The sequence below is a fragment of the Halyomorpha halys genome, unplaced genomic scaffold (assembly GCF_000696795.3).
Source record: "Halyomorpha halys isolate HHAL.00 unplaced genomic scaffold, Hhal_1.1 Scaffold18.1, whole genome shotgun sequence".
In the NCBI taxonomy this organism is placed as follows: Eukaryota; Metazoa; Arthropoda; class Insecta; order Hemiptera; family Pentatomidae; genus Halyomorpha; species Halyomorpha halys.
The window spans coordinates 2,368,227-2,393,904 of NW_027114407.1; the positions used below are offsets into that span (position 1 = coordinate 2,368,227).

Below are 25,678 nucleotides of genomic sequence, written 5' to 3' on the forward strand. Positions count from 1 at the left end.
GTGCGATGTATACAATGCGCATTGATGCTACAGATGTTTTGTTTTATTTTTCTTTAGTAGTCAGGGACCTACAAAATTATTTACTATAGACAACTCTATAATTGTTGCATCTTTTTCTAGTCGGATATATTTTTAAATTAATAATTACAAATCAAAATTATTGAAAAAAACTAAACCCACAATCATAAAAAATAGAACTACATAAGAATACATTTTTAAATTAATTTCACTTTCAAACAATTTTAATTTATGCATATATATATACTTTTGTGACGTTTCGACTTTTTTTATTATAACTTTGGCCTTTTTCAAACTTTTCATCCTTACTTTTTCACCACAGGCCTACTAAAATTATTTTGTATTATAAATGCAACATACATGGAGTAATCGTCGACATTTATTCTTCTTAAGGCTTTTTATCTGCAAATTTATTAATTAACTTTACACTAAAAAATCGTATATTACTTTTAAAACAATGTTTTAGAAACTAAATTTTGGCTGCATTTTTCTTCATTTTGAGCAAAATTTATTATTATTATTTTTTTATATATCTTATATTTAAAAATAATAAACATTAAATGTTTTATTATACTTTTTTACTATCACACATGGATTCCTAGAGACTATCGGCTATAATGGGTTTAATGAGGTTCTAAAGAAGTTTTTTTGATCATTTTGATTGGTAATTTATTAATTATATATATTTAATCAGGTCAAACGTAGACTTAGATGCGGTAATGCAAGGAACCTCTGCCTTCATACCTCCATGCATTGAACATTTTAGAAATCCCAGCCTGCAAGGTCAGGCTTTACAATGCTTCCATCTACGTCAAAGTCTACTCGCCGGTGTAGCACCGCTTGTGATTTCAGTAATTCTTTCGTTGGCAAAAACTTTACAAGCCCGTTTCTGTAGCCATGTTATTATTAATCGAATCAGATTTGTATTTTAACTTGATTTTCTATCTGGAGCAAGCATCTTCGAACAATATATTCTATGCAATAGTATATCTTCGTAAACTTTAAGGGGTTCTTTCCTTAGCCAGAAGACCTATACATAATCTATTGATGCTATCTTTGTTTAATACCAATGGTCAAATTCACTGATGTAAATGAATTTTTTTGCTTTCGAGTTAAAACAAAGTTAAGATTTAAAATGCATCCATTATTTGCTATTACTCTTTGGTTTTTTGTATGTCATTACCTTGCTTGTCACTTATATTGTGTATTATATACCTTAAATAGTACATCAGTTTTTTGGCATCACTAGAAACATTTGTTCAAACCTATATTAGACATATTAATTATTATTATCAGAAATTTTAAACAGATCTGTGAGACTGACTTTTGCTAAAAGTCATTCCTACATGATCATTCGAAATCGTAATCAAATCAATGATAGACAATGAGGTTTATCGTGAAAGAATAAGACATTGATTTCCGAAAAAAAAAATCACGAAAAAATTCAAATTTGATGATTCAAAATTCGTACCTTATCACGTTACGTTCATATCGTGCGTTTCACTTTATTCTTGCAGACAAATGCCAGAGTAACGGTCAGACTGTCTGTTTATTATGAATCGAAAGAGGCATTGCTCATGAACCTAACTCTTCGACATCTCATTTACAGTTGGTCTTTCTGTTGTAGAGGATTGAAGTCAGTCACTTCAGTCTGACCTTTGAATGATCCCTGTCATTTCGACTGACCGCGTCCCTTATAAGGCATTGAGAACCAGACTGGACTAACCCATCCAGCTGTGATTTGGAGATCATTCGTTTAGACTACTTTAATATTTTTTTTTTTTAAAACTTCCCAGTGAATTTTTACATTTTACTCACTTGCATAGTACAACAATTAATAACCAACTGATATAGCCTGTTATTAGCAATGCTAACTTGAGATCGGTCTTAACTTGACATTGGTCCTATATGTTAAACTGGTTGTATCTATTCAATTGTTTCTGAATTAGTAAAATACTTTATATACTCCTAAAATATGCAATTTCAGTTTCGTACGACATTTAGTTTTTGAGCTGAGCTCGTGTGGTCAATATCAAACACACACATCATTTAGCGAGACCTCGTTGTTTGGCCTCAGGGGTCTTCAAAACAAGTATTTTTGTCGAATTTAATTCGAAAATTTGTTCGAACGCAATATTTTCTCTTACTCTATATTCCATAGATATGTAAGTGAAAGTAAACATACTCTGACTAAACATTTTTATTAATTTAAAAATAACCTATGTACATAAATCTATAATAAAATTCAACTAAATACAAATCATATTAATTTCTACTTATCAAATGTTTATCGACTTATAAAATTCTATGAAAGGAATATGGTCCGGGTGCGGTAAAAAAAAACTCAAATAGTAGAAATATACTATTTTTAAAATAGTATATTTCTACTATTTGAGTTTTTTTGACCGCACCCGGACCATATTCCTTTCATCTTTACACACGGTCAATCAATAATCTTCCATTACTATTTTTTTGTTCTTTTTTGACCGCACCCGGACCATATTCCTTTCATCTTTACACACGGTCAATCAATAATCTTCCTATAAAATTCTATATTTTAGTTTTATTGCTATTTGATACCAGGAATATTTGTAATATAACGAAAAGCGTATTTTATTTATAAGAGAAACAAAATTTCTTATATAATAGAAATAACTTAAAATTTAAATATTAAAACACAAATCTAAATTAAACGTTAAAATTACAAAGTATAAATTTTTTTTATAAATGTCATACTTGTTTCTATATAGTCCATTTGAAGTTCGTATCTGCTGAACCCGGCCTCCTATGTAAGCTCTACCAACCAAACTTTACTTCACATTAGTAATTAAGTTGTTTCAAAATATTCTATTTTTAAAATTATTATTTTTATTAGATCATGATCATTATCTATGACTTAATTCACCAGTACACAGTTCACTTATATTTCCAAAGTTACAAAGATAAACTTTTAACAATTATCATAATTCATCAAAACAATTCCTCCATTTTTATATAATAATTTTCTAAACAGAAGAAAGAAAGATTCTTGTTGACATTATTAGCTCTGGGGAGATATTGCTGTCAAATTCCTAAACAAATGAAACTTTTTTTTTCTTTTCTATTATCACTTTGTCACACTCATACGTTAAAAAATAAGTATTGATTAATCTTTGAGTCTTTAAAAAGTTAATTCAGTCAGATATAATATTAAGTTTTATAAGTTTATATTGCTGGTGCATATTATCAAACAAATGCTTGACAATCTGACTTTGTTGTATATAGACTTTGAGAAGAACTGTGCTAGTACTACTAGCATCTTTTTAGGATAATTACACAACAAATAAATAATTACACAACAAATAAATGTTCCTCATTTAGTTCAGCTGTCAATCACTTTCGCAAGGTCATACTCGTATTTTAGATTTATAATATTTTTGTTTTTTTCGGTCAAAACTCCCATTGGAGTCCTATACTGCCTAACCATGGTTGGGGGTCAAAGTGATTCATTTTGTGGGACCGCCACTCAATGAAAAAAGTCAACGTCCCAGGCCGGATTCAAACCGGCACCGCGAATAGACATCAAATTGGTAAGACTGTGTCTTAACTACTGAGCTACGGGTGGCCCAATATAATGTTTTACATACCGTACTGTGCTGACAGCATTCTCTCTTGTCAGTGTTTGTTACCTATTATTAATTTTTAAATCTCATGCGCTATAATCAGAAAACCATGGTTTATTCTTGATAATTGATTAATTACAATAATGTACTTGGGAGAGTAAGTAGAGAGGAGACGTAGACATAGCTATGAGGCGGTCCTCGCAGGTATTGGCCGCAGGCAACCGGTCTACCAAGGACGCTCCAACTGTTTGGGCGCCAAACTCTTCAGCATCCCCACTCCTCTCTATTATCTGTCCATCTCTCTTTATCAGCATTCCCTATCCAAACTGGTTCCATCATTAAGGAATGCAATTACAGAGAAATGATTTTATTTCTTATTTAACCAATAAACTGATGGTATTTTAGTATTCGGCAAGAATTTTAAAATTTCACACTATTTAAAAATATATATTATTTTAGCAATCTAAAAGAATGGCTTCTTCATTTTAAGATTAATATGATTATTGAGATTTATTTATTTAAAGAATAATAGATCATCAAAATGCCCATTAAAAGCGCTACATGTAAATACTCAATATCACTTGCATATAATCAAAACTAAAATTTAAGAAAAATATAATCAATATAAAAATAAATTTTTATTACATACACAAAATTGTGAATATATGTCAGAGGTAATTTTCATTTTTACTTAAATTAAAATTCCTTTTTCTTGTGTGTAAATTAGTTTGTTATTATTAATTACTATTTATTATGATATCGATTTAATACTTTTTTTATAGTTATATTTAAAAAAAAATTTAATCCTGTTCAGTTCTGTATATATGGTATGAATTAATACTTTGAACGCTAATACTTAAAACCCTTGATCGTGACATCTTGTATTATTATTATTCTCCAAAAAAAAAATATTTTCAGAAAGATAAAAAAAATTAACTTTAGTTACTTCAGAACGAACTTAAAAAAAATAAAAATAAAGAATATTTATTTTAGTTATTTAGAATTTAAGTTATTTAGCATTTAATTTTACATTAAAATTTCTAGTTATTTGAACTACTATCATTATTTTTCTAGTTTTCTAACTCGGTGTTTATCAGTGGTGTTCATTAGTTTTCCTGTCATGTTTCAGGTTTTGTCGACATACTATTTCTCCAGCATCGGAATGAAGGTTCCTCCATCTGCAACCGAATCATGTGAGCCGTATCCCAGATTCTGAACGCTATAAGGTTCAGGATCTGACGATAGGAGGAGTGACTCCGTGGTATATCAGTTGTGAATCAGTGTTAATTCGTGTGGAGTGTTGTAGTGACGAGATTTGTGGAGGGAGGTAACGTGTAAGCGCCACCTCAGGGTGGCGCGTGTCCTCCGGTTCCGGATTTTAGATCATGATCAAGGTCTCATTGACTAGGATGGACACATAGCGAAAATGGAAGTGTTGTTTATAAGTAACAGTTTGAGCCCTGGTCCAGTATGCTAAAGCACACGGTATCCGGAGGAGTGGGCAACGGTGGACCGAGGCAGATATCACAGGACCCGCGGGGCTACGCCCCTAGCGAGGTGCACAGGATCTACAGGGCACCACCCCCGCAGAACTACGGCCCCGTCCTCAACGTCAGCACCACCTCCAGCCACCACAGATCCTTCAACATGGGCAACCCCTACAGCAACACCTCCACCCTCAGCACTTCAAAGCATTCTGCGGGGACACCTGCAAGTGTGAGCCCCCTGGGGTTGTCCAATGGCGGCCTTCACATCTCTAGGTCGGCTGCACCGCTACCAGCTCCCACCTACTTCGACCCGAGGAATGGCTACAACCCACAGGCGGGCCTCAACGTCTCAACCCTCAGCACCTCGAAGCACTCGCTGGGTGGCAACTCGAGCAGCGTGAGTCCGCTCGGGATGGCGAGCACCGGTCGGGTGGCCAATGGCGGCCTCAACCTCTCTTCGGGTCGACCTCCGTTGAGTACCAACTCGACTAAACAGCTGTTGGAGCGACGGGAGCCCGGCGTTCGGGAGATGCTCACCTCGCTAGGACTGCTCTGCTTAGTGTCCCTCCTCTTAGCCTTGCTATCCTTGGTCTTCATGCTCAAGATCTCCCCAGTGACCGCCGCTGACGTCAAAGACTTCCTCAGATCGGATCAAGTGACTGTGATATCCCCCGACGAATACGTTCTCGTCTACGAAGTGACGCTAGCCCTCTGTGCTCTCTCCCTTTCTCTCAACCTGTGTTGCCTTCTGGTCTGTGCCGTCCAATTCCTGTTCGCAGTGAAGCTGGTCAGAGATTCTCCGGACGGAGAAAGGTAAACAATAATTATTCTTGTCCATATTTTTTTTAATACAATATATTTTAGGTAAATGTGTGTTGAAAAAATATTTCTATTTGGAATTCCAACATTTCTTAAACAAAACCAATTTACATTATGGTGTAAAGTATTCAAATTTACTTCCAAGTAGTATTTTAATCTTGCAGCTAGATCATAAAATCCCTAGACTATCATCTAACCTAGAGTTGAATGTTAGAATATATTGAGGTAAAGCGGCTGTTATATTCCGCGGGATGGCGTAAGCCTGCTTTCCTTCAAAGCAAAAGTGAAGCCAAAAAGGGCACGCCTGAGGCCAGGTTTACGTTGCGATTAATAAGAATGTCCGCCATTGTAATCGAAACTGAAACAGAAGCAACTAGTAATTTGTTCGTAACCTGCCCCTATACCATGGCTTAATATTTCCTGCCAGGTTACCGTCTCCATTATATTCCTTCCTCCAAGATTTTGATTTTATGTATCATGTTACATAAATTATAGGTTACATATATTTAAGCTACTAGTAATATTCTGGTTGTTATTGCTTATATTAGCCCTACGCACCCCCAGGGAGTGGTAGACTAAAAACCTTCAGATGTTGTGAACATTAAACATTTTACATCGGAATCAATTGAAAGAAATTTGTCTAAAATTACTTGTTGGTTAACTTTTAGTTTTACTGGACTGCACTGGCATACTCAACTACTCTTCGTTTCTGATTTAATGCAAAACTTTGTTTGTGTTCAATAATCCCATAATATATCAAGCATTATGAATTTAATCTTTATATCAGGAGACGTCTTTAATTTCCAATTATCCTTTAAAACATTTTTTAATTTAAAATAGCAAACTAAGAATTGCTAATATGATAAAAAGAAGACGGCTGCTAAGACGGTAGGGGGGGAGGAGGTTGGATTCCTGCATGTAGGGCATTGTGTTGAGCTGAAAGGATCATCTCTGGACCGCTTTTGAGCGCCCGCTACTCCCGCTCCATTGTAAACAGTCTCTTAGCATGGCCTCCCTGATCTAAAGCGATATCAACAGCATATTTTAAGTAATATTTTGCTTCCATAATATTATTAAATAAAAAACTACAATTTTTAGAAATACTATTTTAAAAAATCATTGAAGAAAAAACACTACCTCCATTTTAATTAAATTGTGTTTTTAGAAAACTAATTTCAATATTTTGGTAATATATTATAGCACTGGAAGCTGATGGATAAATCGCATACCACAAAACATGCATCTAAAAATAATTTTAACAATTTCTACAAAACTTAACGTAAAACGAATGTCTAGTGGTTATGAAACTCTTTGTTTGTTTCGCCTTCCTGAACCTTGCATCAGTTTTAAACATTTATAATAAAATAAATTAACGAACATTAAGTTATGTGTCGCATGTGTACCTCAAATTAATAATTCGGCCAAGTAGTATGTCTTAAACTGTGATCCGTCAAAAACGAAACAATTATATTATTTTTTTGTTTTATTTGGTCAAAAACTGAGATATAGTAGTATAAATGAGCATAAAATTAAGGAGGAAACGCATTTCTTGCGGTTCTGAAACGGTTACTGCAGCAGCTAAATAGTTTGATAAAAAAACAAATAACGTTATTTTATGTTTTACTTTTGTTTTTGTTTTTTTCCCAGAACTTCTAAATGATGGATTATATCAAGAAAAAAAGTTATAATAATAAAAAAAATTAAATTCGGAGTCTGCTAAGTATCTTAACGGTCTTAAAACAGTTAGTAGCCAGTTAGATAATTGAAAAACATACATCTTTAATTTGGTTTTTCATCTTTAAATCCTAAGTGGTGTGTCCTAGCGAAAAATATCAGTAAAACAAGCAGTGCCCTAAAGTTCGGCGTCGAAGGAATACTATAGTATAAAAATTCTGTTAAATGGTCTGGTTGTCAATCACCCTATTTTGGTTGTTCCTTGGACTCCAATAGTTGGTCAAGTGCTATGAAATTCATTTTTAACCACAGCTGGTGGTTTAGAACCATGTCGCTTAACCATAATTTTTACGTCATACGCCTAATTTTATGGTTGATTTATTTATATTTTTTCGATTGATAAAAATATTAATAAAGAAACAGTAACAAAAAAGATCTATTTTTTTTTTTTTTGTAATTTTAATTAGCTGCTTAGTAAACGTCTTAGGACCGCCAGAAAGTTTACAACGATGTACAGCTTGCAACATCATTCGGCGTAGAATTTAACGATATTAAATTTCACATACCATAACGTTTTCAATTTATTCGTTAACACTATTGTTCGTTTTCATGGTGACATTGGGCTTGTTCTAACAACTATTTTTAATTGTCATCAAACTGGCAAGCGTATGGCAGGTTTTGCAATTGTAAAAGCTTACTGCGCATGTTCAGTTTTTTTTTTATGTTCAGAAGAGGTCTTTGAAACAAACAAACTATTAACAGGAGCGACTTGTACAAACATTTCACTGCGCTGTAGTAAACGGGACAACTAATAGCTTTAATAACAATCAACCTAAGAGCTCTTATTACCTGAACGTGTTCAGCTGTTCTATTCTCGTCGCACGTGGCACATTCTCATGTCATTTTACTGCAATTGTGGCATTTCTCTTACAAATCTTAAATAATGGTGAATACGGAAGGAAATTAAAAAGAATAAAATAAATATTAAATAGATACCTGTCATCACATATAAAATTATGAATCATATTTCATTTGCGAATGATTCTATAATTGAATTGCGTAGGGTATAGAAGGGAAAATAGGAGAGGATAGACACCAAAATACTTTCTACTGTAAATGTCGAAGCGGATGCATTCCATTCCTAAGCACGACCTCCTGTGCTCGTTAACTACAATATTAGCCAATGCCTTTATAACTTCATAAATTAAACTAGTCAATTATACCAAGTAATAATAAATATTTTTTAGAATTATCCATTTGACGAGCATTTAGTTATTGTATATTCGAGCTAGGAAAATTGTCTTCTCTTGGGACTGCACGAGTTTTTTAAGCAGGATCCACACGTTTGCCACAAATTCAAATACCTACATATTGTTGATAAACGAAGAAGTTTGTGAAAAATGGTTTCTTCAAAGATTTGAAAGAAACAGAAACAAAATTAAAATGAGTCTTCGAAAAGGAGTGAAATTTACAACTTTTTCGATGTCCTAAAGCTCTTACAAACCATTTTATTTGTCCGCTTTAGGTAGTCCGGTGGATTTAGACTTGTCCTATAAATAGAGGTGTCCTTTAAAATGAGAGGTTTCACAGTACTACATTATTTTTAAAACTAACAAAAAATCAACATTCTGTTAAGTAAAAAATATTAATCGCAAATAAAGAATAAAATCGCATATATTTACAATAATTATTACAAGTTTTTAACAACAATACGAAAACAATTTCCCTAGATTTTTGTATTCATATTTTAATATAACGACAAGAAGTATTATAAATATAAAAAAGATAGTTATGAAAAAAGCAAGCCATCTCTTCTATAATACACTGTAATCTGCGATCCAAGATATACTCGACTAAGTGGCATTAGTTATAGATGCCACTGAGTACCAACAATTGGTTTGTTCCAGTCATCTTAGGGGATTTATTTAGCTTTCAGATCTTTATGTAAGGCTGAGAGTGATAGCTTTATTGTTAGGGATAAACTCCTTCACAAGTCTAACAAACGTAAAGGATTAGGAATTTACGATGTATCGACAGTTGTTATAGTCTTTCAGGGATGACATGAACAGACTCCCTCTAAGGAACGTTAGATGAAAAAATTGCATTTCAGTGGCAAAAAAAAAAACTCACCTACTGGTTATTTTCCAGCTTAGTTTTATTAGTTAAATAATTTAGTTTTAAATTTTAAATTATTTAGTTCTTTGAATTCCATATAAAATTCTCACGAAAACGAGTCAAAACGTGACCACAATGCATCATATACGAAAGTTAAAATACACAACTAATTAAAATTAACATTCTTATTATTTGTTTTGTTTTTTATAATATAATAAGAAGATTTAAACTGTATATTAACATTAACTACATCATTCAAATAACGAAGTACTATATATTGTAATTTTCATATTAATGAAGTTGAGCTATGTATGAGAGTATTTGCCATAAACTTGTGTCCAAGAAATACTAGAAGTAAGGAAGTAACGGATATTGATACTAGGAGTAAGGAAGAAACGGATATTGATACCAGAAGTAAGGAAGTAACGGATATTGATACTAGAAGTAAGGAAGAAACGGATATTGATACTAGAAGTAAGGAAGTAACGGATATTGATACTAGAAGTAAGGGAGAAACGGATATTGATACTAGAAGTGATGGAGATATTGATATTGATAGAAGAGAGAGGACCTCAACTGAAGACAATCACGGTTGTTCAGAAATACAGAAGTCCATTGTACGAATTTCTAAATCAATGTGTTTTGACCTGTCTATCCTCTATCGATAATTTTGATAACGTTAATTTTTTCTCTCTCTAAGTTCTTCTGAATTCATTTGAAATCCTAAAACTAGTAATTTTAACATATATTTGTAACTGACTTGTATAAATAATAATTAATTAAGTATTGTTTTTAAGTCGTTTTATTTATTTTTTACATGATAGGAGCGTTTATTATATATATTACATGCTTATTATTTTCTAAAATACTAAACGAATTTTTGTCAGTGAACTCTTACTCTTCTGGCGAGGTGTTCGTATCAACATACAATGTAATAAACGTTCAAACTTTTTAAATTTTATTATTATTTAAAGTCTTATATAAATTTCTTTTCTATGTAGTGGTTTACTCTAAATCATCAACTTATTTCTGTAGCTGATAGTTTTTTTTTTTAAAGAAACATATATATTTTGTAAGGAGCACGGTGGCGCTGTGGTAAGGCACGATGCTACTAACTCCAAGGACCAGGGTTCGAATCCGGCTCGGCAGAAAGATGTTTTCTCTTACACTGTAACCGTGAGTCAACCCTGTGGGTTCTGGAGCTCTCCTGGGGTCCATCCAGCCTCTTAAATTGGGTAAAAATCTGGCAGTTGAGTGTGATTCTGACCAAATCATCTCCTTGTACAACTGTTTGTCCAGTAACAGTACTCCCTTACAAAGTACTGCACCCATAACCCATCATAGGTTGTAGCGGTACAGATTTTAATTTTTAATACAATTTTATATAATCGAGTCGCCGATTCTTTCTTATAGACGAAGGACCCTATTATATGAACCCCTACCTTACGGTATAAAAAACCGTTTTCCTGTTGACTGGACTTATTAACTTCAACACGGTAAGCACGAACTTACACCTAGATAGTTATAACTGTCAACTATTTCTATAATCTTCCATTCCTCTTTTTTATATGTATATTTTCTTTTATTTTTTATTCTAATTAGCAATTATTATCAATACACTCCTTAAAGTTAGTATATAAAGCTCTATACTATTATTATAATATAGAATTATAAAATAAAAAATTTTCTTTTAACCCCTTCTCACTTTACTTGTTGTATATATTTGTAAACAGTTGTAAATAACAATAAATAAATTATTAAAAAAAAAAAAAACCCTTCTCACGTTCCAATGCCCCTAATCAACTATCAGACCATCTTAATAGCACCATAATATTACGTTGTTATTGTTTTATGTATTTATAATTAATAACTTGATTCGGAACTATATTATCTATATTATAAGTATTTTTACAGTTTTCTTTTTATCAAGTAATGGTCTGAATATCTATACAAACTAAGGCATTTACGTGCAATTTAACTCATTATTTTTAAATATTTATTTTCAGATTTTTTAAAATTACATTATGGGATTTAATTGTTATATTAATCTTTACAAATGATAAAAACTATATCAACAGTCCTAAATTACGCAATAGATAGTTTAAGGGCTCGCGAAAAGAACATGACAAACCACAATGTATTTAATAACTTAATTTTCTCTGTAGAAAAGTTTTGAAAAATTCTGCAATCCTTATTAATTTTTTTAAATAGTTCTTATTCCATAAAATTATGAGTAAATATGTTGGAATTATATTATTAGAGAAACTAATACTATAATTCGTTATAAATGAGCGTTTAGGATAAAATTGTAATAATCTTTAAATTTGTGGTTTATTATTTCAAATTTGTCTTGCCTCAAGCCATATTATTTCAAGCAATATTAGAGAGGTATACAATTTTAGACCCTTTAGTTTCTGTTCTTTGCGATCATTAATTTATAAATTGATCTAACAAGGTGAGGTTATACCCGTGGGATCACCGTTTTCTATGAAATATTTGGTAATACGAGATCGAAAAATATTGGATACGAAAAAGAGTTTTAATAGTAATTGAAAAATAATTTTTTTTTTGCTCAAATTTTTCGCCATACTGGGTAGACTAAGGCCTTAGATTTTGTTTCGCAAAACAATTAAAACATCAACACTAATCTACACGAAACTTAAGAAGGTTTTAGGACCCTCTAAACTGCACGAAATGGTACCAACTGTACTACAATTTGTTTATTATACGGTTAAAATCATTTAATACAATCAATAATTTTTTGTTCTTGTAATACAAAAATTGAAAAAAAAAAATTAGCTTACAATAACCATTAATCATTCATGCACAACAAAGGCTGTATATGATAATATAACGAATGTCTAAAATTATGAAAAATAGTTTTTTTCTCGGTTCCTATGGCGCATTTGTAAGAACCCTCTAATACATGTTTAATATTTTTCGACCTATTATCACTAAAAGAATTTTCATTGAAATCGGTGATGTCCATGTAAGATTACATAAAGAACATTTTTGTAATTTAATTTCTCCTGCTACATTACCATATATCTATAATATTAAATATTATATTTGATATATTTTTTGTTAGGAATAAAAATCAGAAAATACATTTATTATCTAGTTATTCAGATAACTACGTTATTTAGATGATTAATATTATATTATTAAGATTATAGCGTTATTTAGATAATAATTAGTGTATATCGATTTACGCTTCGCCGAATTATTCCTCTTCTTTCCTTGAGATTTTTTTTAAAATATAAATTACTTGAGGGAGGTATGTGTTTACCTGAGGACCCTGGGCAGGTAGAAGAATCTTCTTGACTGTAATTCCAGGAGAGTGCAAGTCAGCTCTTTGACGGCGGAGAAATTCGAAATGAAACAAGGCAGAAAACGAACTATTTTTTCATTAAATATTTAGCAATAAGTGCTGAATATTTTTAGCTTTAGAATTGTTCTAATAATTCTATTATACTAGTAAGACGAAGTTCTGTTCATTTATTGGAAAAAAAGAGCTTGAAATATATGTCATCAAATATTTATTTACGATGAAACAAAAATAACTTGATACTTCAATTTCAGGTCTTAAGTCGTAAAACATGACCACTGATAAAAAATTAAACTTTTACAATGTTAAAATGTTTGTTAATTAGAAATGTTAATCTTGAATGAGGAGTCGCTTACCATAACTTATATCAACATCATTCCCCTATCAAAATAAACTTGATATAGGTTCTGCCAACAATTTTGGATATGAAACTTTTAAAAAACTGTGATCTCAAACACTTTAAATCATAAAAATTAATGTTACTAAGTTCTACGACCGAACGCTTCAATTCATGACTAAAAATGTTTCAATGTTTCTGCAAAAGTGTGAAAGGTCCATTGTCCACATAACAAGTGATGATAACATAATTCAGACTAGTAAATTAAAAATGTATGCACGCTTACGATAAGAACAACTGACAAGATGTCTCACACTTCCTGAGTTTGTCAACTAAATATATACCATATTAATATATATCGAAGACCACAATGTTGTATAAATTAATAAAGATGCAGAAAGATATAGTAGTGGTAAATTCAAGCTCAAAGAGAGACGTGGAAGCCATTTTTTCGCAGTCGGTGTGAAGAGAGATCTAGTGAAGTGACTGGAGAGCGCTATGCTTGGAATCCAGCGAAGGCTTCCAGGCAAGGTCATACCAACTCCCTCTGTCCTCTTCCACTTCTCCCTTCTTAGTTTTATTTATTTTCTATCGCATTCATATTTAAATATCAACTTTTATAATGTAATTTGAATTCTTTATTTATAATGACATTTTTATTTTTTTAAATATTATATAATCATTCCTCGTTGTCTGAGAAATGTATCTTACGTGCCATTCTGATGATTTCTTTATTTTTCTCATTGGCACCACCGCCCACTATTAAAATCGATTGAAACCATTAGGTTTACGAATTCACCGACCATTGTGCATCGAATAAATCACCTTTTCTCAAAAATTACCTGCACAGTAAACTGTTTCTTTTTTTTTTTTTATTTACAAAAAATAATATGGTGTTTAGCACTTAGGATATTTTTCAGTATCAATGATGATATACTAAGAAAATGTTTAGTGACTGGGTCAGATTTAATCCTATAAAATTGAGCATTGATAACAATTCTTACTTCTCTTTGAAATTATTATGTTTGTGATTACGAAGAAATAACCATATTTCAGGAAGGACGGTGGTTAAGAAGTACACTAAATGGCAGGAAATCTATTTATTAGTAACAATGTTTCGCCACACTTTTTGGAACTTCATGAGGGATGAGTAAGATACAAATATCCTAAAACATAATAAAACTATAAGAATATACATGGAAAGTTGTATAAAAAATAAATTAAAAAAAAAAAGACACAGAAAATGAAAATAATATAAACATAAATGAGTAAAATACTATTTAATAACTATTCATAGTATTTATATTTATATTTTTAGTTTACTGGTATTTATATAAATCATAATTATACAACTATCTATGTATATTCTTAGTTTTTTTTTTTTATAAAATATTCTTATAGTCTTATTTTTTATACAACTTTCTATTGATAATCTTATTAGTCGTATCATATTTTACAATGTTTGTATCTTGTTCTCATATGTTGTTCTAATATCATGTTCTAGCCATAATTAGTTCTGTAATGTGGGGTGAAACGTTGGTTTATGATAAAGATTTTTTTTGATATTTTGTGTACACTTCTTGACCGTTATCTGGATGATATTCCTGCAATTAATTACACATAGTCTACCGACCGAAAAATAGATTAAAAGTTTCTTTTTCGTGATAACCGCGAACACTAAAGGAATCTCCACCATGTAAACTAACCTTAAAGAATAAATTTGAGTTTCCACCGCAAGCATACCGATTTCAACCTACAAAAAAAAATATGTACTCATAAAATATTTTTTTTGTGGACACAATTAAGAGAGGAGTTTATTACTTCGTCTGATTATAAATTAATACGATAAAATTCAATCATTAAAAGATGAGTGAAAGTGTATCTAAATTATTTATAATAAAAAAAAAATCATAACAAAGATGCTACAGCGGAAAAGCGACCAATGGATGAAATGAAAAGAAAATATCGAATAAACGTGCCACACAAATCAATTCATTTGATGATTTAGTCCTGATGAAGTTTCCTTAAAATTCTCAATGCCTGTCATCATCACATTACTGGCTTGAATAATGATTTGCACCGTATTCAATTTACCCTGGAGTATATTTAAAAATTAATTTCATAGAACCATTTATTAACAATCATGGTGTGGAAGCACCATTGCCTAAGCACAGGTGATGCCACGCTCTTTGGTTTACGCTAATGTTTCTATAGTGGGAATTTTTTCTTTCTACTTTCAGTTGCTATATTATACTTTTTACCTTTCATATTGATTTCGTCCTTAAATTTATTTTTTTAGTTAAATTTAGTCGTTTCTAATCATTTTATTTTATTTTGCCTTTAATTGTATATCAAAATATGGAATTTCGAATTGAATATTTTATTATTTCCTTTAGTTTTATTTCATTTACTTATATTTTTATTTTTTGTTCTTATATTCAAGTATGATAGAAACTTAGTGAAAGATTTTAGTCTGAAAATTTTTTTATCTTTAATAATTTTAATATTACATTCTTCATATTTATTCATGTGCGATTGAACAAAATCCTGATATGTTTCAATGTCAATTCTTTATTTTATAATTATCGCGCATAAAACGGCTGATATTTAATTAAAAGGTTTAAGGCGGCACGGCCGCAGGTTAAAATCTCGTGCAAATCTCTTCTAGTTAATTTGTTTTCTCAAAAGAATTTAAATTTAATAACTCAATACACCATTGAATTCCTAATATAAAATATTACGAAACAATATGTATTCAGATGGGAGCTATTTTCTCAAAAAAGTATCCGTGTGGAGATTGTGGAGTGAGGTGTTTTGTTTTCCACATAAGTGTGATATTACCAAGTCAATAAAGCATAAGTAATAAAATATTGTGCACACATGGTAAACCTAATTTTGTTTTCAAATATTGAAATGAAGAAAAAAAATAACCTTTAAATAGGTATTTGCAAAAACGTAATAGTTAATTGCATATTTATCTTTGAACCCACAGAAGCTTTCTCCAGCTTGTGATGGAACGGCACTGTAGGATTGTTTCCAGTTTTTAACAAATTGCCCCGCGTATCATGAGAACCGAATCCGATACATGCCGAAACTAAGCAATATTAACCAAAATCAGTTGTATGTATTTCTGTCTGTACTCTCAAAATTGGATCTTAAACTTCTTTTTATAAATGTAACACAAAATATTTTGCTTAGAAAACTTATACCTATCGTCACAATAGGATGTATTTTTTTTTTTGTTTTTTTATATATATTATTAAATATGAAGTGACGTTTTTGTTTTATTCTGACGAATGTAAAAATACCAACTTGGGTATATTGTTCGTTATTAGTTTATATAAATGATGTGTAACTCACCATTTTTGTAAAATTACTACCAGTGATTATTTATTTTATGTATTTTACAGGCTAACTCTATTTGTATGGGAGTTTCCCCGTAAATAAATTATTATTATTATTATTATTATTGCGTATTTAACAAAATAGTTCATGCTTTGGTGCTGGATAAAAAAACAAGTTTCACCGGCAGAAAATTCCAAATATTCCTACTTACAGTATGATTATTATTTCTTTAATCTATCGCCTTCAGCTCGAAATGCATGAGCAAACTCCCAACGGATCCTTTTCAATGAAGGTTGGCCTGTACTAACTGGTAGCTGTCTGGTTTAAGTGAGTTTTGAAGTTCCTGCCGCTGGAGTTTGTTATGTATTTTTAGTACCAAAGTACAAACTATTTTGTTAATTGGATTGCCTTTTTTCGGTTGTTATGATCTCCTCTTGTGAGATTGTGACATGTCGTTTTTCAATTTCAGGTGCTTTTTAAATATTGCTCGATTAAACTATCTTAATGTCTCCCCTTCCCTTTTTAAGCTAATACTTCAAAAGTAATATAGGACTGTCGCTTCCGGGGGTCTTAGCGGGGCGGGTCCGGCGGAGAAGGATTGAAAACAAAAATATATTGGGATTAACTATACTGTAAATGGATTAATGACAATAATTAAAAATAATTTTTCGAAAAATCAATTTCACAATGTCTAATGACATCGAATGTCACAATCTCACAAAAAAAAAGTATTTTTAGTTTGAATACAGTTGTAAATCTCAAATAATAAAGAAAATACCAAAAAAATTTCAGTGCAATGTTTTATAGTAAATTATGAACTTAAAAGCAATTGAATCTTTTTTTTTTTAATTATTGAAATACTATTAAATTAATGTTTAATAATATAGAACTGTCGGTCGAGCGAGGGATAGTGGAGGTGACCTTGACCTCCTAGTTCCAGGTCCACATTTCAAATTATTAAAACATGTTTGTCCAATTCGTTCGCATCTGTTAATTGATATCTTTCACATCTTTCCTTAGAGTTTCGTGGTGACAGTAATTGTGATAGTGAACGCCATCACAGTCATAGTGACCGTGTAACCTGCTGTCGTATTATCTAAGATTTGCTTTATAGTTGTTAGCACTTATCACTGTAACTATCACCGTGACCGTGGAACCTCCGCTTTGTATTAAATCTGTTTTAAAATCACTTTATCAAAAATAATCCGAAAAGTACTTGTTTTTTGTGGTGCCTATTACTACACTAGTCTTAACTTGATAGTATGAAAAGTTAAATCATTAAGGTATAATTTATTAAAAACAATATGTAGAGAATATTATTCATTTTGACTGCCATATTCGTTCGGCTCATGCCAGTAGGAACAAGATAAATTAATTTCTTCATTATCCTCAATACTGGGTTTAAAGTTTGGACGCGAATTTTTGTGACGTGAATTTATTTTTGGACGTGGATTTTTATGAACTGAACTGAAATGAAATACATAATGAATACATGAATGGATTATTAATTATTGGCTCGGTAAATTAAACATTGAAGTTTCCTTCAAATATAAATATTAGACAGCCTTTGGTTCATTACGAAGTGGTAGTACAAGAGGAGAAAAAAGGCAGCTATCTCACCCCAATTTTTGATTACTTTAATGAAAACTATGTATAATTACTAGGCAGAATTGATGAGTCAGCCATGTATAGGTAGGGGGAATACAAAATGCCGGCTGTTTCAAAGTGATAAAAAAAACTAATTTTTCATTCGGAGCTCTAGATCTTAAAAAGTAGGAACAACACAAGAAAACCTAAGAGTACATCATTTAAAGAAGAGTAAATTTGCTAAAATATGAGCCTTAATAGAGTTATTTACGTTAAATAGTTTTCGAGATATAATTTTTTAAAAAGCAACATTTCATAAAAATGTTGTTTGAGACGTACTGAAAGAGCAGTAGTTAGTGAATTTATTTTGAATAATTTATATCTCAAAAACCATTTGACGTTCAGATGTCTATTAGCACTCAAATTAAGGCTAGTTTAATGATCTATAAAGTAGTTTATGATGTTTATCTTCCTAGGAGTAGTAGTTTACATGAAATTTGCTAAAATAAATTGATTTATAGTTATTCGGACAAATTTTCATTTGCCAAATTTATATTTATATGTGAATATCATAAACACTACTACCCCTACGAAGATAAGTGTCATAAATTACTTTATAGTAAGAGAAATTTCCTTTATTTTGAGTGTTGGCAGACATATATGCGTCTTATGGATCTAGAGATATATTTTTTCAAAAATCCAACATTTTATACGAATAACTAAAAATTAACATTTTGTGAGTTTATTTTGTCAAATAACATAAATAAAAACTACTACTCCTACAAAGATAAACATAATTAACTATTTTGTAGTAAATTTAACTAGCTTTAATTTGAGCGCTGGCAGACACCAGTATGTCCAATCGTTTCTGAAATAAAGTTTTTCGTAAATCTAATTTATTGTCCGCACAACTATAAATCAATTTATTTTAGCAAATATCATGAAAAGTACTATTCCTACGAAGGTAAAGGTCATAAACTTCTTTATAGTCCATTAAACTAGCTTTAATTTGAGTGCTAATAGACATCTGTATGTCACACAGTTCCTGAGATATAGATTTCTTAAAATAAATTAACTAACTACTAATCTTTCTGTAGATTTTTAAGGAATTTTGGTTTTTTAGAAGCTTTATCTCGAGAACTATTGAACGTAAATAAGTCTTTTAGGGCTGATATTTCAGCAAATTTACTCTTCTTTAAATAATGTTCTCTTAGATTTTCTAGTGTTGTTGGTAGTTTTTAAGATATAGAGCTCCGAATGAAAAATTAGTGTTTTTTAAGGTTTTGAAACAGCCGGCATTTTTTAATCCCCCTACCTATACTTGGCATACTCATCAATTTTGACTAATAATTATACATATTTTTTATTGAAGTAATCAAAAATTGGGGTGAGATAACTGCCTTTTTTTCTTCCCGGCTCTTGTACTATGAGGAGGGACCTCTCTGCTGGCTACTTAGTCCTATTTCCTTTATAATTATAATGGTTTTAAAATTCATCTACCTTAAAAAATTCCAATGAATATTTTTTATGTAGTTTTTAATTTTTTTTTAATTCTAATATTGCGAAAAAATCAGACTTAAAGACCAATTCATAACGGGCAAATTTTAGATCCAACGCATCCTGAAAGCATAAATTACCAAAAAATATAAACCATTTTTAATAATTTGCCTAGAAATGGTGTAGAAAATGGAAAAACATGGAGCGACACTACTACTATCTGCTAGCCACGCTAGAACCGTCTCCTTCCTATATTATCCTTACTTGCGACAGGATCTGAAGCCAATACCTGTAGAACTGGCAAAACTCTTTACTGTAAGTGAAAACATTACTTAGAGAAAATCCGTTCTTGCAAAAACCAAAAGCGAATACTTTACGAAATGGAATTCTACGAGATTTATTACAGGTATTCGCAGCTTGTAGAATTCGCCAATCTTTCTTTCTGTTAATTCACCTCCTATCTTACCTATTAAAAACAACGCAGACGGCGAGTAAGGGCCACAGTTCTCCCCTGCACACATCAGATCTCACAACCTACCTTAAAATGCCCTTCAGGCAACGAAAAAATATTTATGTCTATTATTATGTAAATATTCTCATTTTTGTATTATGTATTGGTTTTTGTTGGAGATAATAAAATTAATAAAAGGATGAGAAAAAAATATTTAACATGCATTGTTGAGGCTTTCGGATGTAGAGAACCTCGCCTCTTAAATTGGTAAATTATTATGCCGGATTCTGATACGAAATTGGGTTCTCAAACAATTTTGTTCTAAAAAACAAGATTGTTTTTGGTAATTGACGATTTATGCCTCAAGACACGTCCGATATAAAAAGTACTTGATATGAATTCGTCTTGAAATCGGATTTACCATTAGAATCCGTAAAAAGAAGTCCCTTTGGAAATGGAAATTATTTGAAATTTCTGGTCGAATAAAACTGTAAAAGCTTAGAAACTTAAAATAATTTCAAAAGATACACCAAATGATACTATTATGACCCCCCCCCCCAACATTAGACTATGGCACTATCTAGCTTTGTCAATGTTTATTATCCACTTATATTAGAAAATTAGCAAGCTGCCATTTTTGACATGCCAATGACAAATTAGACTTCTTATTCAATTATTCATGTTTCTTTCAGAAGATGAACAGTCATTTTAAATATAATGAAATGTGTCTGGGACAGTTCTTGGCAGCTGCATGTCATTTATCACTAAATATTTGTTTATGAAGTATTATGTGTTCTTGTTAAGTCGGTTATAGTCAGTATCATGCCCTGTGCTGTAAATGTACATGTCACTGATTTTCTTGAATGGTGAATGACAAAGCCTACAAAAAATTTTGTTTATTTTTGTAATTGGGTGTATTCCAAAGATAGTACCATATACTGTGGTTACTTTCTTTCCTGAGGTTGTTCTACAGGCTTTCTTAAATCTATTAGAATTATTACCAGTGTATGGTACTATCTATGGGATTCCTCAAACAAAAAATAAAAATAAACTTTTGTTTGTCAGATGTGAAACTATTCAAAAAGAGCAGCAATATAATATATTAAGGTATATTTTTGTATAATTTGTTTATTTACTATTGCTTTTTTTGTTACAGAACAAATAAGTACCTGAAGAAATCTGCCTTTACAAGAATATGTGCTGTTGGAGGATTTTTTGTCTCAATTCCTGTATTCCTTACAGGTGATCAATATTCATGTGTTTTAATGATAACATAATTAATTGACTGCTCAAAAATATTTTTTTAAAAAGGATACTTGTTAATTTATGTTATGTATCTATCCATAATCTTCATTGAATAATGTCAAATGTTCCATTACATCACAGATTCCTGCAATGAGAATATGTTTTAGTCCATTCAACCAGAGAATGTTTTTTATTGGGAAATGTCTATCCAAGTTTTTCCTCTCATTCCTGACAAAATGAGTAAAATAGAAAAGAAAAGTGAAGTGAATAAAGATGTATATTTCATCGTATTCAATATTAACCTATTCATCAACAGGTTTAAGAACTAATTTAATGTACCAACAAACGACAATAAACTCAAAAATATAAACTAACTAAAATAAATAATTAAACTAAATATGTACCAATACAACTCATGAAGGGTCAGGGCTTTTGCAAAGAAGTACTGTTACTAGACCAACAGTACAAGGTGATGATTTGGCCAGAATCACTCTGACCTCCAGATTTTACCCAATTAAGGGTGCCCATTCAATGAGATTAGGGAACCCACACGGTTGACTCACAGTTACTATGAAAATGAAAATAATTATCTGCCACAGCCGGATTCTTGGATTTAGTAGCTTAGTGCCTTACCACTGAGCTATACACTTCCAAAATAAATAATATACAGCCAAAATCAATATGTCACTTCATTGTTGTAAAATGGCACATCTGACAAAAATAATATTTTTTTATTTTGTGTTTGAACTATTCCATAAATTCACCGTCAGCTGGGGTTACTTTATGACAACCCTGCTATTTTTTGGACAATCTATTAGAAGACAGCAGAGAAAGTAATCTCAGTCTGCTATAACATATATATTAGGTTTAATTGAAAATAAAGTCAAAACTGCTTTCTTACCACTATTAAAGCAAAGCATTACATATTTTTAGATGGTTTTAAATATTGTTTTTAAGTAAGGCTTTTACCCATATAAATATATTAATTACATTTTTTAAATCTATATAATTATATTCAAGCCAATAAACTTCTTTTTTTTAGTGTATAACTTTCTATCCAGATAATGATGAAATGCCTAAATAATAATAACAATTTGTTAATATGTTGCAGGGATCATTCTATATACATTCATCCAATTCCATTCTACTCCTGCAGTGATCACCAGTGTCCTTATTGGCCTTGGCATAATATTTTGTGGCTGCGCTATGGTTCACAATGTTTTTCTATGGCAAAAGGTATACTTTTACTTTCTTTTTTTTTATGGCATAAATGTGTAACCTGCAATATTTACCATATTATTTTTGGATACCCCCTTATAAAATAGAATTTTCTTGATACTAATTACATTTTACATAATTACTCTATTTCACTTTTTGGTAAAACAAACCGAAGGAAAAAAAAATGAATTAAAATATAATGCGTAACATTAAATAGAATAAAATACATATCATTGATTTATATTTACATTAATATATGTTTGGTTCATATCGAAGGGTTCTGGTTTTAGTGTAATTTCCTATTTCTGTGATTAGAGGGTTTAGTGATTTTTTTTTCCAATCCCCATTGGTATTGATATCCATATTGATTTTTAAGTGACAAAATTTAAATTTAACTATAGTTTTATTGTTATTGCATGATAACTTGATAACTGTTCAAAATATATATTCAATTTATGCCTTTATTTCCATTTCCATATTTTTACTGTAAATTAGCAACTTGATTTTATTTATATAATGATTGTAATGATCACTTTCATAACAATTAAACTATTTATTTTTATTTTATAGGAGAAGACAAATGCAGTGAGAGCTTTGGCGCAGCAACAAAGGCTAGCTCTGTCACAAGATCAGTCTTTTACCGAAAATAATCCGAGAATAATACACTCCTCTCTGGTGCACAATAGCGGAAGTATAAGCCCAGGACTGTTACCTCAGACAAATTTGGACATGGCCAACAGGACTCCGACACCACCAGAAATATGTACTCTTGTATAAAAATATCAATTTTATGTAAATAATATTCATGTTTGTATTTATTTATCAGCTTAAAAACTTAAGAAAATGATACATTATTTTTGAAATCTATTACATATTGTAAATTTTGTAGATTAAAATATATAAGATGTATCTATTACCATAAACTAGAGCAAGCGTTTTCCTAAGATTGTTGTTTTGTTCTTCTAATACAACCTTCGATTAGCTGTTTTTGTGCCTGTACCTGAATATTTTCTTCTTGTATGCTATTTTTTATTGTTAGTTAATTTTAATGCCAACTGTATAAAAAAAAGTTGTACACATTGAAAATAGATGCATTATAAACAAATTTTATGCTGATTCAGCTCATTTAAACAAATATTATTGTAAAAAATTAAAATGATCTTACTTTCACATATTTTACACATAATATTTCAAACCTAAAAATATAACATATTCTAAATCATATGTAATATGACAACACTGAATTGTTTCCATGAGCTTTTTGTCATAAAAATTGTTTGGATGCCGCTTTTTTTTCCTTTGTAAATATTTTTTGAATGTTATATTTGTAACCTAAATGTCATATATATCATGTTGATGTAAATACAGATTGTTTATGATGCTTTTGCGGAAAATCAACCCTATATTTCAAAATAATCACCTAGTACTTTTTTTTTTTACACCTTTCTACATTTAAGCGTTAGGGAGGTCAACATTTATTCTGTTTATCTGCTACAATATAAGTTATTGTTTTTAAATAAAAAAATTTGAATTTGTAAGATTAAAAATGATAACACACTAATTTTCTTAGTTTAACAAAGAATAACATACCAACCATATACTGATTGAAAAAAAGGTTCTATAAGCAACAAATTAATGATAATATTACACTTCTTCCATTTTAAAAACAACTGCTTCAGACAGTAGCTAATTTCATTTTAAATCTCACATTAACGGGGATTGGCCTATTTGACACACCAATGCAATGCCATAACTACTTCAAGAAAGAAACAAACAAAAGAGTAAATCAGTTAAAATGTCCAATTTTTCTATATTAGAGGAGATATAAGGAAAAAATAAGCGACAGGTAGATCTAATAACCAAAAGATGAATTTTGAATTTTTAGGTTAATTGTTAGTACCCTTTTGGCACATTTAATATCAAGAAAATCAAAACATGCAAGATGTGTTTCATTGGCTCTATCTTGAATTGTTTTTTAATATGTGGTATTGGTTTTTAAATTAAAAAAAAAAAAATCATGCTAATAAAGATTGTTATTGGTTTTACAAAATGAGGATAAATAACACAATTAATTGAGGCTGGAAAACTGAAAGGCCTAAAATTTTTGCTGTCTTCAATTTCTTTAAAGCTATCTACTGCATGATAAAAATAAATAAAACTTTTTTAAGTAGTATAAATTTGAGTTCTTATGGAGCAATTTACATTCAATTGCTCCTGAGATACAATTTTCCAAAAACCCAAATTTTTGCTCCTGAGATACAGTTTTCCAGACCAAAATTTAATTAAAGTGAATTAAAATTTAAATCATATCAAAGAGAGAAAAAAATTATTTTTTTTAATTATAACAAATAAAACATTAAACTACAGTTTAACTTACCCTCATAAACAAAATTAAGGAACAGTAGTAAAACTCAAGATAGTTTCATACAAAAATCTCACTTTTGCTTTTCAGAGATTTTTTTTTTCTTAATTTCTCCTCTTCTTTAGTTCTTTTTTTTTCCACTTTTAAATTTGGATGGTTTTAAAAATGGTGGGATAATTGTATTTGACAAAAGTTAGGTTTAAAGAGAAATTTTTCTCTTATTCTGAGTATTCAATTGTAAATTTTGAGTAGGAAGCACCCATATTTTGCTTTGTGTGGGTAAAGCAGGAATAGCTACTTTCACTTAGCTATCGATACAAAAAATAAACGGTTAAAGGCTAAATTGCCATCGTGAACAATTTTGAATCTGAATTTTCAACAGAAACACATGTTTTAAGGTCCTCTGATTCCAAATAGCTAAGTCCCACAAAATTGTGTATGTCAGCCTAGCTCAATAATGAAAATTTAAGGTAGGAATATTAATAGGATTAATTCAAACAACTTTTTTGTTTAAATCAGCTTGCCATTAGAGCCCACTTTATATCATAGATTATACACATTTTTACCATTTTCTAAAATACGGCTATGATGGT

At 30.6% G+C, this 25,678-nt stretch overlaps 1 protein-coding gene and 1 long non-coding RNA gene across 3 annotated transcripts in view; one reads left to right on the plus strand and one right to left on the minus strand.

The window, feature by feature from the left end:
* LOC106681020 (uncharacterized) overlaps nt 1-23,646 on the plus strand; it is a 90,629-nt gene extending 66,983 nt beyond the window's left edge. Inside the window, exons 3-6 of the mRNA XM_014421123.2 lie at nt 4,750-5,920; nt 21,417-21,502; nt 22,617-22,741; nt 23,294-23,646. Coding sequence (XP_014276609.1) covers nt 5,091-5,920; nt 21,417-21,502; nt 22,617-22,741; nt 23,294-23,500 — 1,248 coding nt within the window. The 5' untranslated portion in view covers nt 4,750-5,090 and the 3' untranslated portion in view covers nt 23,501-23,646. The remainder of the gene's footprint in view (nt 1-4,749; nt 5,921-21,416; nt 21,503-22,616; nt 22,742-23,293) is intronic.
* On the minus strand, nt 18,019-23,779 carry LOC136796819 (uncharacterized). 2 transcript variants are annotated; one of them, XR_010844571.1, is made up of 4 exons: nt 23,641-23,779; nt 22,496-22,784; nt 21,430-21,650; nt 18,019-18,192 (listed from the first exon to the last, which is right to left on the minus strand). It is a non-coding gene; the product is annotated as an uncharacterized lncRNA (long non-coding RNA). The 2 variants fall into 2 exon arrangements; XR_010844572.1 differs by lacking the exon at nt 22,496-22,784 and having other exon boundaries at nt 18,021-18,192.
* Between the last annotated feature and the right edge of the window lie 1,899 nt (nt 23,780-25,678).